This window comes from Papio anubis, chromosome 1 (assembly GCF_008728515.1).
Source record: "Papio anubis isolate 15944 chromosome 1, Panubis1.0, whole genome shotgun sequence".
NCBI lineage: Eukaryota > Metazoa > Chordata > Mammalia > Primates > Cercopithecidae > Papio > Papio anubis.
The window spans coordinates 175,594,620-175,606,645 of NC_044976.1; the positions used below are offsets into that span (position 1 = coordinate 175,594,620).

Below are 12,026 nucleotides of genomic sequence, written 5' to 3' on the forward strand. Positions count from 1 at the left end.
GTAAGCTGAAGACAAACAATCATCAGAGGAGGCACAACTTTCTTCATGATATAAAAAGAAATTTCTTCCGGAAACACAATATTAATGTAACATGATGAATAAAGTTCTTAACAACAATGGGTGACACTGACAAGTTTTATAAGGCTGTTTCTTATAGTGTTGGTCAATGTAAGCCAATGGAAACAATTAGATAATTGAAACTCAGTAATTTTACAGATAAGCATTTCTAAAGTTTTATATACTTTTTAGGAACAAAAGATACAAAAGCAAGGAAAGTGGGCCTGGCTATATCCCTCTAGCACTGGGCCCACATTCAACCCACTCAATTCAGCACCAGCCACAAAAGGGTGCACAATCAATGCTATTAATATTAAATACGCATAGATTTAGGTTAAATTTCAAAATGCTAAAGGGAATGAAAAATTGTGAACAAGGTAAATTTATTTAAGATGGAAAAATTGGCAGAGGGTCAAACAATTTAGCAAGGAGAATATCTCCATTTTCTTCCCTTACTCCCTTAGGTGCAAATATCAGAGGCTTGAGGCTTGGACATCTGACAGGACAGGTTACAAGACTGAAAAAATCTGTAACATCTGAAGTTCTCAGCTGCACACTTTTTGTGGGATACTGCTGAGGTTGGGTTTTATATGTCTCAAGATTAAAAGGTCCCCCCTCTTTTGGGGTATGAAATACCCTTCAAAAAGTTCATGTGGATCCTGAATGTTGAAAGAGCTGGCTACACAGAGTTTACCTTAGGTTTGGGTTTAAGGGAAAACAGCTTGTGCAACTTCATATTTACTTTTACACTACATTACCCTATTCTCTGGTGCAGTAATTAAGCAAAAAACACAGGAGATTCCTGATAGATACTGTGTCCAGGAATAATCTGATTCTTTATGTTTTACTCTTGGGATCCAAGAAGAATTGAAAAGAAGGTAAAGAATTTCAGCACCTATTAATTTCATGTTACAATAATCACTAGGTGCTAAATGGAATGTGTGACAGAATACTGCTATTGTACAAGAAAAACTGTTAAAGCATTATAACTTGTTTCCTAATAGTCAGAATTATCTCTAAAATAAAGACTATTTTAAAATATGTAGTTTTTAAAAATATAAACAGTTTTTACACTCAAGATATCCAAGAAATTGAGTGAAAAAAGCTTTTTCAATGTAACCCCAGCAAAAAGAATTATGGAAAAGAAATTTAAATATGCCTAGAATCATTATATATACTCATAATCAATAAAAATAACATATAACTGATTTCATTAAGAATTTTCGATATATCAAACTTACTCTACGCAGGGCATTTTGAAAATCATTTGCCAGTTCTAAAGTAGTAATAATAAATACTCCAAGAACTAAAAGTCCCCCTGGTAGCATTCTGGATACCTAAAAATAGAAATACAGTATTAGGTAACGAAAGCATTTGGCATTATACGCAATCCTTTCCGTTTGAGAAACTGTCTTCTTAGAGCGTCCTTAGTTTTTCACCTTAAAACTACCTTATAAATAAAACTATCTGATAACAACATCCTTTAGCTACATCAATAAATAAACCCCTTTCTCAGGAGATCAAAGACTGAAATATTTTTTCAATGGTGTCTCACCATCAGCTAAATAAAATTAAGTTTTAGATTGATATTTCAGACTTTCTAGAATTTGGTCAATCTGACGTTTATACCCTCATTTGACACTACTTTTCCTCAAGTAATTCAAATATTTGTCAAAAACTACTTGAAAAGTAGAGTCAAATGAGCTATAAACTGTTTCCCATATACATCCTAAGCTTTCTAACCCTATGTCTTTACTCAGGGTGCTCCCTAGGCCAAAAATGACTTTCTCTTATATTTCTACGTGTCTCAACTCTACTGGATACTTCAAAGGCAGCTTGAGGAAGCTGCCTTCTCTGATCCTTTGATCTCTGAACTCCCATAGGGCTTTGGGGTAGTTTTCCCAAGGATTTTATCACATAGCCTTATATTATAGTTATCTGTGAACCCTACTAGTTGGTCAGGGAGCTCCTTAAGGGAATAAGTAATTCTACCTTTGTATCCCTATTTTTAGCAGCATACTAGATCTGGAATTTGAACAGAGGGAGTCTGACTTGAAAATCCATTATTTTCTATTGCATAGATTAACCTCAAATTTTTAAGCCCATTTACTGATATTGGGCATTTATGTTATATCTAATTTTACCTTAAAATAATATAGATTAAAAATCCTAGTACGTCTTTCTGCATTCATAGAATTATTTGTTTAGGACAAATCCCTTGAGATGGACAACTGGTTTAAGAAGTTATACATATTTTCAATGTTTTTGATGCATACTACCATGATATCTCCATATTTGTATTTCCCTTCACATGATTGTGGCTAGTTCTTAACACCACATGGATTTTTTTCTATCATCTACACTCAGAGATTAGAGTGCTTTGGTTAGCTTTTCATTAGTTAATGTATAAGGAATTAATCAGAGTAGAGTCTTAAAAAATTAGATACCATGCTCTAATCCTTAATCTACCTGCATTATGTCTGCTGGTGGTTTCCTCTAATTTAATAAACTCTACTTACTATAGTAGCACAATTTGACAAAGTTTTCATATTTAGCATAAGGAGCCTGCTATCTTTTCAAAATCACCAACACAAAAAATTAACCATTTTTTAGGAGATGGAGGTGACAGCAAGAAAGGGGAAAAAGTAAAATCAACCTTTTCTTTCTAGAGGCAAAAGGTTAAGCTAATTTACTATATAAATTCATTAATACTCTGTGTGTGTGTGTGTGTGTGTGTGTGTGTGTGTCATATACAATTTCGTGAGAGACCAAAAGCAAAATTAGAATAGAAAGTTATTTATAAACCATTGGGAATTTAACTTTACAATACTTAATATTTTTTTTAGAAGATAGTTGCCATGTTTGTCCCCCTTAAACATCATGTTGAAATGTGAACCCAAGTGGGGTCTAATGGAAGCTGTTTGGGTCATGGGGCAGATCCCTCATTAATGGCTTGGTTACATCCTCACACCAACGAACGAGTTCTCGCTATATTTGTTCCTAGGAGAGCTGGTTGTTAAAAAAAAAAAAAGGCCTGGCACCTCCCAACCCCTTGCTTCCTCTCTGGCCACGTGATCTTTACACACCAGCTCCAATTTGCCTTCTGACATGAACAGAAGCAGCCTGAGGCTTTCACCAGATGCTCAATCTTGCAGCCAGCAGAATCATGAGCCAAAAAGGCCTTTTTTCTTTATAAATTACTCAGTCTTAGGTATTCCTTAATAGCAACACAAACGGACTAAAACAATAATAATTAAATATTGAATTTCTTTGTTTTTTGTTTTGTTTTGTTTTTTGAGACAGAGTCTTGCTTTGTCGCTCTGGCTGGAGTACAATGGCGCGATCTTGACTCATTGCAACCTCTGCCTCCCGGGTTCAAGCAATTCTCCTGCCTCAGCCTCCCAAGTAGCTGGGATTATAGGCACCTGCCACCACACCTGGCTAATTTTTCATATTTTTAATAGAGACGGGGTTTTGCCATGTTGGCCAGGCTGGTCTCGAACTCCTGACCTCAGGTGATCCACCCGCCTTGGCCTCCCAAAGTGCTGGGATTACAGGCAGGATTTTTGTTGTATATAACTATGCACTGCCTCATAATCACAAACACAAACACAGATACAGATATATGTCCACGTATATATATATACACAGACACAGAAACACAAGTTTGAGTTTAAAAGATTTAAAGTTGATTGGAAAAGGAAATAATTCTTTTATTTCTTAAAGAAAATTCTTTTTCTTCAAAAAAACAAAAACCCAAAAACGCAGAATGGGCAGGTTTGTCACATAGTTATACGTGTGCTATGGTGGCTTTCTGTACCTATTGACTCGTCCTCTAAGTTCTCTCCCGTCACCCCCAACCCCAGAAAAGGAAGTAATTCTATTTTTAGCTTATTCTAACATTATGTATTTGATGATACATAATTCATTCAATAAATACTTGTAAGTGAATTTAGTCATTATTCCCACTCACTCATCCCAAATCTGTTTCTTCCTTGTATAATGCCAACACTATCCTCCTAGACACCCCAGCTAACAATCTCAGTCATATTTAGCTACTTTCTCCCTATGTCTCTTCTCTCTACTCAGTCACTAAATCTTCTTGATTCTAGCTTTTTTGAAATGAAACTAAAACACATAAACAGAAAAATAAGATAACCTGGTAGGCATGTTCTGTGGCCCATTCTTCATCCAAGTTATCCAACTTAGCTTTGGGATGTTTGAGGTTCTCACTTTGTTCTTCTTTGGGGGGCGTTCTAGTGGCAAGAATCACATAATCCTTTTGTGAAGAACACTTCAAAAACAAATTTAAAAGCTTGTTAGAGTGGCATCTGACTCCTCAATCTAATTAGAGTGGTACCTGAATTCCTTAGCTTTTATGACATGCAAAAACTGAGTAATATTTGTTAACAGGTTAAATCATTAACACCAATATTATAGTGGAAGCTAAAGGGAAGCTAATTTTTAAGAGTGGCCTTACAACCTTTCCCTCACATGTTGTTTATCTTTTAACGTATTTAATATCAGCTTCTTATTTATTTGGACAACTCAAATATAAACCACAGAGTGGTCCCTAAAAATGGTTTACGGGATGAGTGAATGAATTACATTAACTAAAAAGTAATATGCTTATTCAGTTTTCTAGTTATATTTGTTATATTTTCTAGATATATTTGTTTTATAAATAGTAAGTGAACAGATTGGAAAATATCAGTGAAATTAAACAAGTGACCTTTTGTATCTTATTTTAACTGAAATGATGACAGTGGGGAACTTCCACATACATTTCCACAGAATAACAAAGGGGATTTGGGACACAATTCAAAGTGACAACAGATTCTATGTTCTTCAGGGGTTTTTTCTGTTTTGTTTTTTGTTCTTTGTGTGTGTGCGTGTGTGTGTTTGTTTATTTAGAGACAGGGTCTTGCTCTAATGCCCAGGCTAGAGTGCAGTGGCGTGATCACAGCTCACTGCAACCTTGAACTCCTGGGCTCAAGCAATCCTCCCGAGTAGTCTCCCAAGTAGCTAGGACTACAAGGCTTGAACAACCAGCCACAATCGCCCGGCTAATTTTTTTTTTTTTTTTTTACTTTTTTGTAGAGACAGAGTCCTGCTATGTTGCCCAGGCTAGGTCAAACTCCGAGCTTCAAGCAATCCTCCCACCTCGGCCTCACAAAGCATTGGAATTACAGGCATGAACCACCACACCCAATCTGTTCTTCAGTTGTAAGATCAGTTAAGTAGTGACCAAAGGTGGGAGATCTAAAAATAAATGTAGGGAACATTTAATAGCTCAGTTTCACTACAGTGAAAGTTTCCTACAAAAAAGAGTGAAAATAACACTGCTAATGCAAGTTAGCATTGTATCATCCCCACACACGACCTGAAATGTATTAGACCTAAAATGATCATTAGTATCACCTTGGGATAGAAAATAAGATTAATTATTCCTACAAGTTATTTTCAGGAACTTACATTCAAATAAACACAGGAAAAGAAGGTAGGTCTCAGTTAAGAAGGCTTCTCTTTTCTTCATAAAATGTATAACTTTGAAAAGAAAAACTGACAGAGACCAGGAAACAAGCAAGCTTAAGGGGAAGGAGAGGAAAAAGCAATAAACCCTGGAAGAAAAGTGAAGAAAAAGCACGTAGAATACTGCAAGGAATGAATTCCTCTGTCCTTGAGCAATACATACTAAAGCATAAAGACAGATGGAAGGAAGGCCTTAAATTATGAGACACTCATTTGTCAGATGGCAGTTTGCCTGAACTTTAGAAACAACCTTTATCCAATTAAGACAAATTTAGAAGAGGGTCTTTCTCCCTGACTTTTTATTTCTACCGATCACATCTTTCTCTAAGACTTCTTCTCTTTAATGTTGTAAACAAAGAGAAACAAAAAAACTTAAACAGAAAACTCCTAACAAAAAGAACCCCGAATTACATGCTAAGTAACTGAATTAAAAAGAAATTCACACTGTTCTCAAGAGAGGTGGTCTGGTTGTCTAATGAGAGGCTTCACAGGGTGGTGCTACCTGGTTGATCCATGTAGACGTGCCCTCTGTTTTGCAAATTAAGAAATGAGATTTGTAAAAATTCTGAAAATGAGCCTGTCTTTCATGGCTAGACTGACATTAACTGAGTTTATTCAGAATGATGTAGAAAGCTAAAATGTCATGAAGGCATCTGAACACGAGTCCTCTGGACAGTGTATTCTTTATAAATAGATAACATGGGGCATCAAACTATAAAAGAAAGTAGCTTGGGAATATGGATAGAATCAGAATAAGGAAAGTTAATTACGTAATTTGAAGATTCTAAGGCATCAGTCTAAGTTATCTAGAAAGAAAATTGTCCCAATAAGAGCTTTATTGGCTAGTAGGCCTCAAAATCAAGTCCTTGGGCCAAAGTGCACTCTCCCCCAGTGTTTTTGGATAGACACAGTCAGCTTGCCTGTGTGACTCGTTTGTTTTTTTTTTGCTTTGTACTGCTGACCAGTCCCTCCAGCTGATTAACAGGTTCTTCTTTCACCTATAACAAATCAGTGGCATAGGTTTTAAAATAAGTACCTGAATCTCTGTTTGATTTTGTGTCGATTTTTAAGACACAGCTCTAAGAAGAAATTAGAATTTGTCTAATTTCCAAATTTTTCCCAATCCCTCTCCCTCCTTATTGATTCAACATAAAAAAAAAAAATGCAGTAAGATGGGTACTATAGCATATAAAAATATGACCACTGTTGCTATAATGTCTAATATGAGACAATACAAATCAGAATAGGAATAAAATTTTCAAAAGCTTCCTTTGTAAAGAATTGAATAACCAGATATTAGAAAGATTAGAAGGGAGTACAAAACACTCTGGAAAGACAACAAAATGTGAATAATCTGGTCAATGAACATTCTAATTCTGAAGTTTCCATGTAATAAATTACTTTTACATGGTGAAAGGGGAAGGTGTCCTGACTTGAGCAAAACTGGGCTAGGTTTGTCACTTTTCCATGTTTCCCCAAAGATCTACTTTAAAGTTACTTCTTCTACATTCCTTCTTCCATCCCCCAACCTTGAATTTATTATTAAACAGCATCTTTTAACTTTAAATAAACAAGTAATTTGTTTTAATAAATTACAGAGTAATTATTTAGTAATAAATACAGAGTAAAAGATACATACCTGTCCTATTAAAAGGCCAGAGACAAAAGCCTTTCCTTGGAGATTTATGTTTGAAAGATACTGGCCAACAGTCTCTTCTACAATGTAGGTTCTTCCCATTTTTAGGAACTAAAATCTCCTATATTACAAGAAAAAAAGATACAGTATTTTTAGGTAAAATATCATTTGCAATGTCTTTATCATGAGAGTAGTACAGCAAAAGAAGTGATACTATCCTGAGGCCATCCCAGGCCTTGCAGCAAATGCTTATTACACAGTGTATTCCTTCTTGCAAAGTTCAGATGTAGTTCCAGAGTTCTCAATACAGTGCAGCAGGAAACAACCACAAATCAACCAGAGTTGACATGAGAGATCAAACCTTCTTCTCAAAGCTGGGATAAGGGAGAGGATACTAAACTAGTAGGCAATACATCAGATTGCTTTCTTCCTTTTTTTTTTTTTAATTTATTTTTTCTTGAGATGGAGTTTTGCCCTTGTCACCCAGGCTGGAGTGCAACGGCACAATCTTGGCACACTGTAACCTCTGCCTCCCGGGTTCAAGCAATTCTCCTGCCTCTAGTCTCCTGAGTAGGAGGGATTACAGGCACCCACCACCATGCCCGGCTAATTTTTGTATTTTTAGTAGAGACGGGGTTTCACCATATTGGCCAGGCTGGTCTCGAACTCCTGACCTCAGGTGATCCACCCGCCTCGGCCTCCCAAAGTGCTGGGATTACAGGCGTGAGCCACCGTGCCCGGCCAACACATCAGATTTCTTATTTTAGATCTACTTCCTAGTTGTATTGTCTTTGATAACATATTGCTAAGTCTCAGTGTTCTCATTGCTAAAATAGTAAACATGAATTTCTGAATAGTTCATTAGGAAGTAGAGTCAAATTCATTTACTTGATAAGCATATATGAAAGAACTATACTTTTGCTTAGAAACTATGCTAAGTGGGATAACACAAAGATGAGCAACACAGTCTCTGTCCTTGAGCAATATATACTACAGTAAGAGTTATTTAAGTAGAAAAATAGCAATACAACAACAACATTTATATAGCTTCTATTTTGAACAAGGCATTATTGTAAGTACTTTCCATGTAACAATAATTCATGAAACCCCAGGAAGTAGGTACCATTATAATCCTCATTTTATATATGAAGAAACTGAAATGAGAAAAGTTGATTAAATAATTTGCCAAAATGACAAAGTTGGTTAAGTGGCAAAGGAGACACTCCAGCTCTAGAATCCCTGTTTTTCAACACCATTCTCGTAACGAGGAATCGTAACCAGTCCTTCAATTAAATCATTACTAAGCATAGCTCTTGTTCTGCTTTCTCTCTGATTTGTGGAAGGAAATCAGTATATTCATTCCTTCTATTGGCTTATGCTCCTTCGATTTGCATTTCTATAGCTTAAAACCAAAGATAATGAATAAAAGAGCTAGGCAATATAATGAATGATTAAATCAAGGAGCTCATAATTGGTGAGGATGAAAATGTAAAAGAGATGATACCCAAAAGAGCTATAAAACAAACAGAGACTGCAGGAACACAGTTACAGTATTTTGAACACTGCAATTTAGGAACAATCATCATTTGGGTTCTGTAAAAAATGTGAATCTTATTCAGTACCACAAAGTTAAGGCTACCAGAGATATGCTGGGATGGTATATCTGATACCAGTAAACTGTCAGTCACAAGATGGTTTTGCATTTTAAAATTAAAGCCCAGAGAATGGATTCAACTTTGAACTGTCCTACTAGAGGCTGTTTCATTATTGTTTCAATGAGCTTGCTCAGTTTTGTCTCAAAATACGTTAATTTCTTCCTAGCTCTTTTTTGACAACAATAGACGTGAATCAGATTTGCATATCATTTTTTAGAGACTAAGTCTAGGAATGCTTGTCTAAATATCACTGATGCCTCTGTGAAGTTAAGGGCTTTTACCTTTTAGTAATGCCTTAAGGTATGAAATTCTATATATTAACTTTCCTCTACTTCATCATATTATACTCCTTTTCCTTCTGCTCTAATAATTCTTAATTCTTGCAACAAATACAAATAATTCCAAAGTTATATTTACCCTTTTAACCTTAGTTCTTCTAGGGTGTCACTAATAGCCATATTAATGTGTAAGAAACTCAATGCAATAGAGAGGTGAAAATCTGTTCAATTATGAAATCGGATTGAATGTCAGATAAATTTTTCTTTAGAGCTCTTTCAAAATGTTTAAATGTAGTCAACCATACTTTATAAAAGGCAGTACTAAAAATATATATAGTCAGCTTTCCATATCTGTGGTTTCCACTTCCATGTAGCCAACCAACCACAGACTGAAAGAAATTCTATTTTAAAAAAGCATGATTACATCTGTACCATTAGTGCAAAGATGTTTTTTCTTGTCACTATTCCCTAAACAATACAACAACTATAGCATTTACATTGTATTAGGCATTATAAGTAATTTAGAGATGATTTAAAGTATCCAAATGCTACACCATTTAATATAAGGAACTGGAGCATCTATGGATTTCGGTATCCATGGGGTGGGCAGGTGAGAGGGTCCTGGAACCAATGCTCCACGGACACTAAGGGACCACTGTATTTTGCCTTATAGGGTCATAATTTTCCAGAAATGTTGTATATCAGCCAAAGCCTTTGTGATCCAAGCACTGTGACTGACACAACTCACTCTTCCTGGGCTCCGGTTTCCTAATCTATAAAATAAACCATTTGAATCCTAGCAGATCTGAAAACCTATCTAATGTTAGGATTCTGTGAATCTAAATACAGAAAATCTACATTTCCCAAATGACAGATCAACAGTATGATAATACTGTGTGCTTAGGACATAGCATATACTTCATATATCAGCAACTTTAATTACAGTGCTTATCTAAAAAGTATTTTGGGGGAAAAATCAACCTTAAGTTCCGCTGCTGATTTATTTTTCCTTAGTTATTACAAAATATCACAAAATGCTTCCATTTATATTTCTTAGATGGCTTCACAACATGATTCAAAAGTAGGAACTAGAGAAAAAGAATAAATTTCATATAAGAAATAAATCTCCAATTCACAGTAGGCCCACGACTGTGGGAACTGCAGAGAGAAGACATTGGGAATGCATTATTTACAACGAATAATTTAATAAATTCTTTCTGAAGAGTAATTAAACACGAAGCAATCTACGGATTGAGCTTTAAAATTACAGAATTATGATCTGGAAACATGCAAGTTCTATTACTGTAGCAATTAACACTGTGTTTAAAAACTTCAGTTATACAGTTTTCAATTTTAAAAACAATATAATGTTAGGTAGCAATTTCTGCAACGAAAAATTTAAAACACAGGCTACACTCAAAGTGCTAACGGTTTCTTTTAATTCTCCTCCTGAAGAATTAACCCGGGTCCTTAAATTCCCGGGTACTGTATCACTCAGTACCACCTCTCCACCGCCAAAAACCATTTAGGTACGCCGTTTCACACAAGGTAAGTTCGTCAGAAGTGTGTGCCAGAGTGACTGTCCATATGTTTCCAACACTCTGTCCCTTCCTTTTTGTCTTGAAAAGGGAGCTGTGTGCTCTAGTGCACACGCACGCACGCACACACACACACTACATTTAGGCTGACTTACCTGTTTTCAGAATGTGCACTCGTGGCCGACAATTACCTCGGACAGTCTGTCTGCTGGAGATGGGGTTTGGGGGCGCAAGTACCAGCCTCTAGGGGCCAGATTCCCTCCGGTCTCAATTCACTGCCACTTAATTCATCAGAAAGCGACCTACTTCCCACACCTCACTTCCCACTCCAAAGCTAGGGTCTTGGGAGTCAGGTGGCGCAGATTGATGACGTAAAACGCCCCCCTCCCTTCACCGCAGAGCCTCAGCCAAAGCGACTGCGGTCGCCACCCCGCCCCCTTCTGGGCGCCATAGAGAGCGTGGCGGTAGCCTGGAGCCTGCCGTCCGCCCCTACCGGGACCGATGCCCTCTAGTGGCTCAGTGTCCAGAAGCCGCCAAAGAGGACGATCCATGGCATCCCGGGGCTTTGATGGTAAGGTCACTAGCTCTTCAGGGAGGGCCATGGGGTGACGAGTACGTATGTGGCGCCACCGTGCGGACAGCGGTTACGGAGCAGAGATAGGAGAGCCAGGGGGGCGGGGAGAAAAACGGAAACTGAAAGGGCGGTGCGGGATTGGGCTCGCGGAAGGGAATGAGAAAAACACTACATTTCCCAGAGGCCTACAAGGCCTGAAGTGGGTGGAGCTGGAAGACAGAAAATTGAGTGCGCAATAGGATCGGGGTAGCAGCTGAGCTCGGGTTCCCAGGGTGCGTAGCTTCCAACGGCTGCGCGCGCACTTTGGTCGCGGGCGGTGAGGTGCTGTTGCTGAAGCGCCGCCGCTTAGGCTGGACTCGATTTCCCAGGGTCCCGCCGCGGGAGTCTCCGGCGGGCGGGCGCGCGCGAGCCACCGAGCGAGGTGGTAGAGGCGGCGGCCCAGGCGTCTGGGTCCTCCTGGTCTTCGCCTTTCTTCTCCGCTTCTACCCCGTCAGCCGCTGCCACTGGGGCCCCTGGCCCCACTGACATGGCGGCGGTGTTGCAGCAAGTCCTGGAGCGCACAGAGCTGAACAAGCTGCCCAAGTCTGTCCAGAACAAACTTGAAAAGTTCCTTGCTGATCAGCAATCCGAGATCGATGGCCTGAAGGGGCGGCACGAGAAATTTAAGGTGGAGAGCGGTAAGTGAGATGCTCTTTCCGCACTTGGTTATGAGCTTGACTCTCGCCCTTTGGGTCTGGTCTTCCCCCTATCAAGTTG

The 12,026-nt window shown here is 38.1% G+C and overlaps 2 protein-coding genes across 8 annotated transcripts in view; one reads left to right on the forward strand and one right to left on the reverse strand.

Moving 5' to 3' along the window:
- Nucleotides 1-11,083, reverse strand: part of ODR4 (odr-4 GPCR localization factor homolog) — a 42,284-nt gene extending 31,201 nt beyond the window's left edge. For 3 of the 4 annotated variants that reach the window (XR_639475.3, XM_009191556.3, XM_017951254.3), the window contains exons 1-4: nt 10,852-11,083; nt 7,229-7,346; nt 4,217-4,351; nt 1,299-1,394 (exon numbers count right to left, since the gene is read on the reverse strand). Coding sequence is in view for 3 of the 4 variants with exons in the window: in XM_009191556.3 (XP_009189820.1) it covers nt 1,299-1,394; nt 4,217-4,351; nt 7,229-7,327 (330 nt within the window). In the remaining variant the exon portion in view is untranslated. Of the gene's footprint in view, nt 1-1,298; nt 1,395-4,216; nt 4,352-7,228; nt 7,347-10,851 lie in introns of those variants that run through there. The other variant, XM_009191559.2, reaches the window with a different exon arrangement.
- TPR (translocated promoter region, nuclear basket protein) overlaps nt 11,070-12,026 on the forward strand; it is a 62,801-nt gene continuing 61,844 nt past the window's right edge. For all 4 annotated transcript variants that reach the window (XR_002518196.2, XM_003893387.5, XM_021929375.2 and 1 more), the window contains exons 1-2: nt 11,070-11,267; nt 11,639-11,947. Coding sequence is in view for 3 of the 4 variants with exons in the window: in XM_003893387.5 (XP_003893436.2) it covers nt 11,198-11,267; nt 11,639-11,947 (379 nt within the window). In the remaining variant the exon portion in view is untranslated. The remainder of the gene's footprint in view (nt 11,268-11,638; nt 11,948-12,026) is intronic.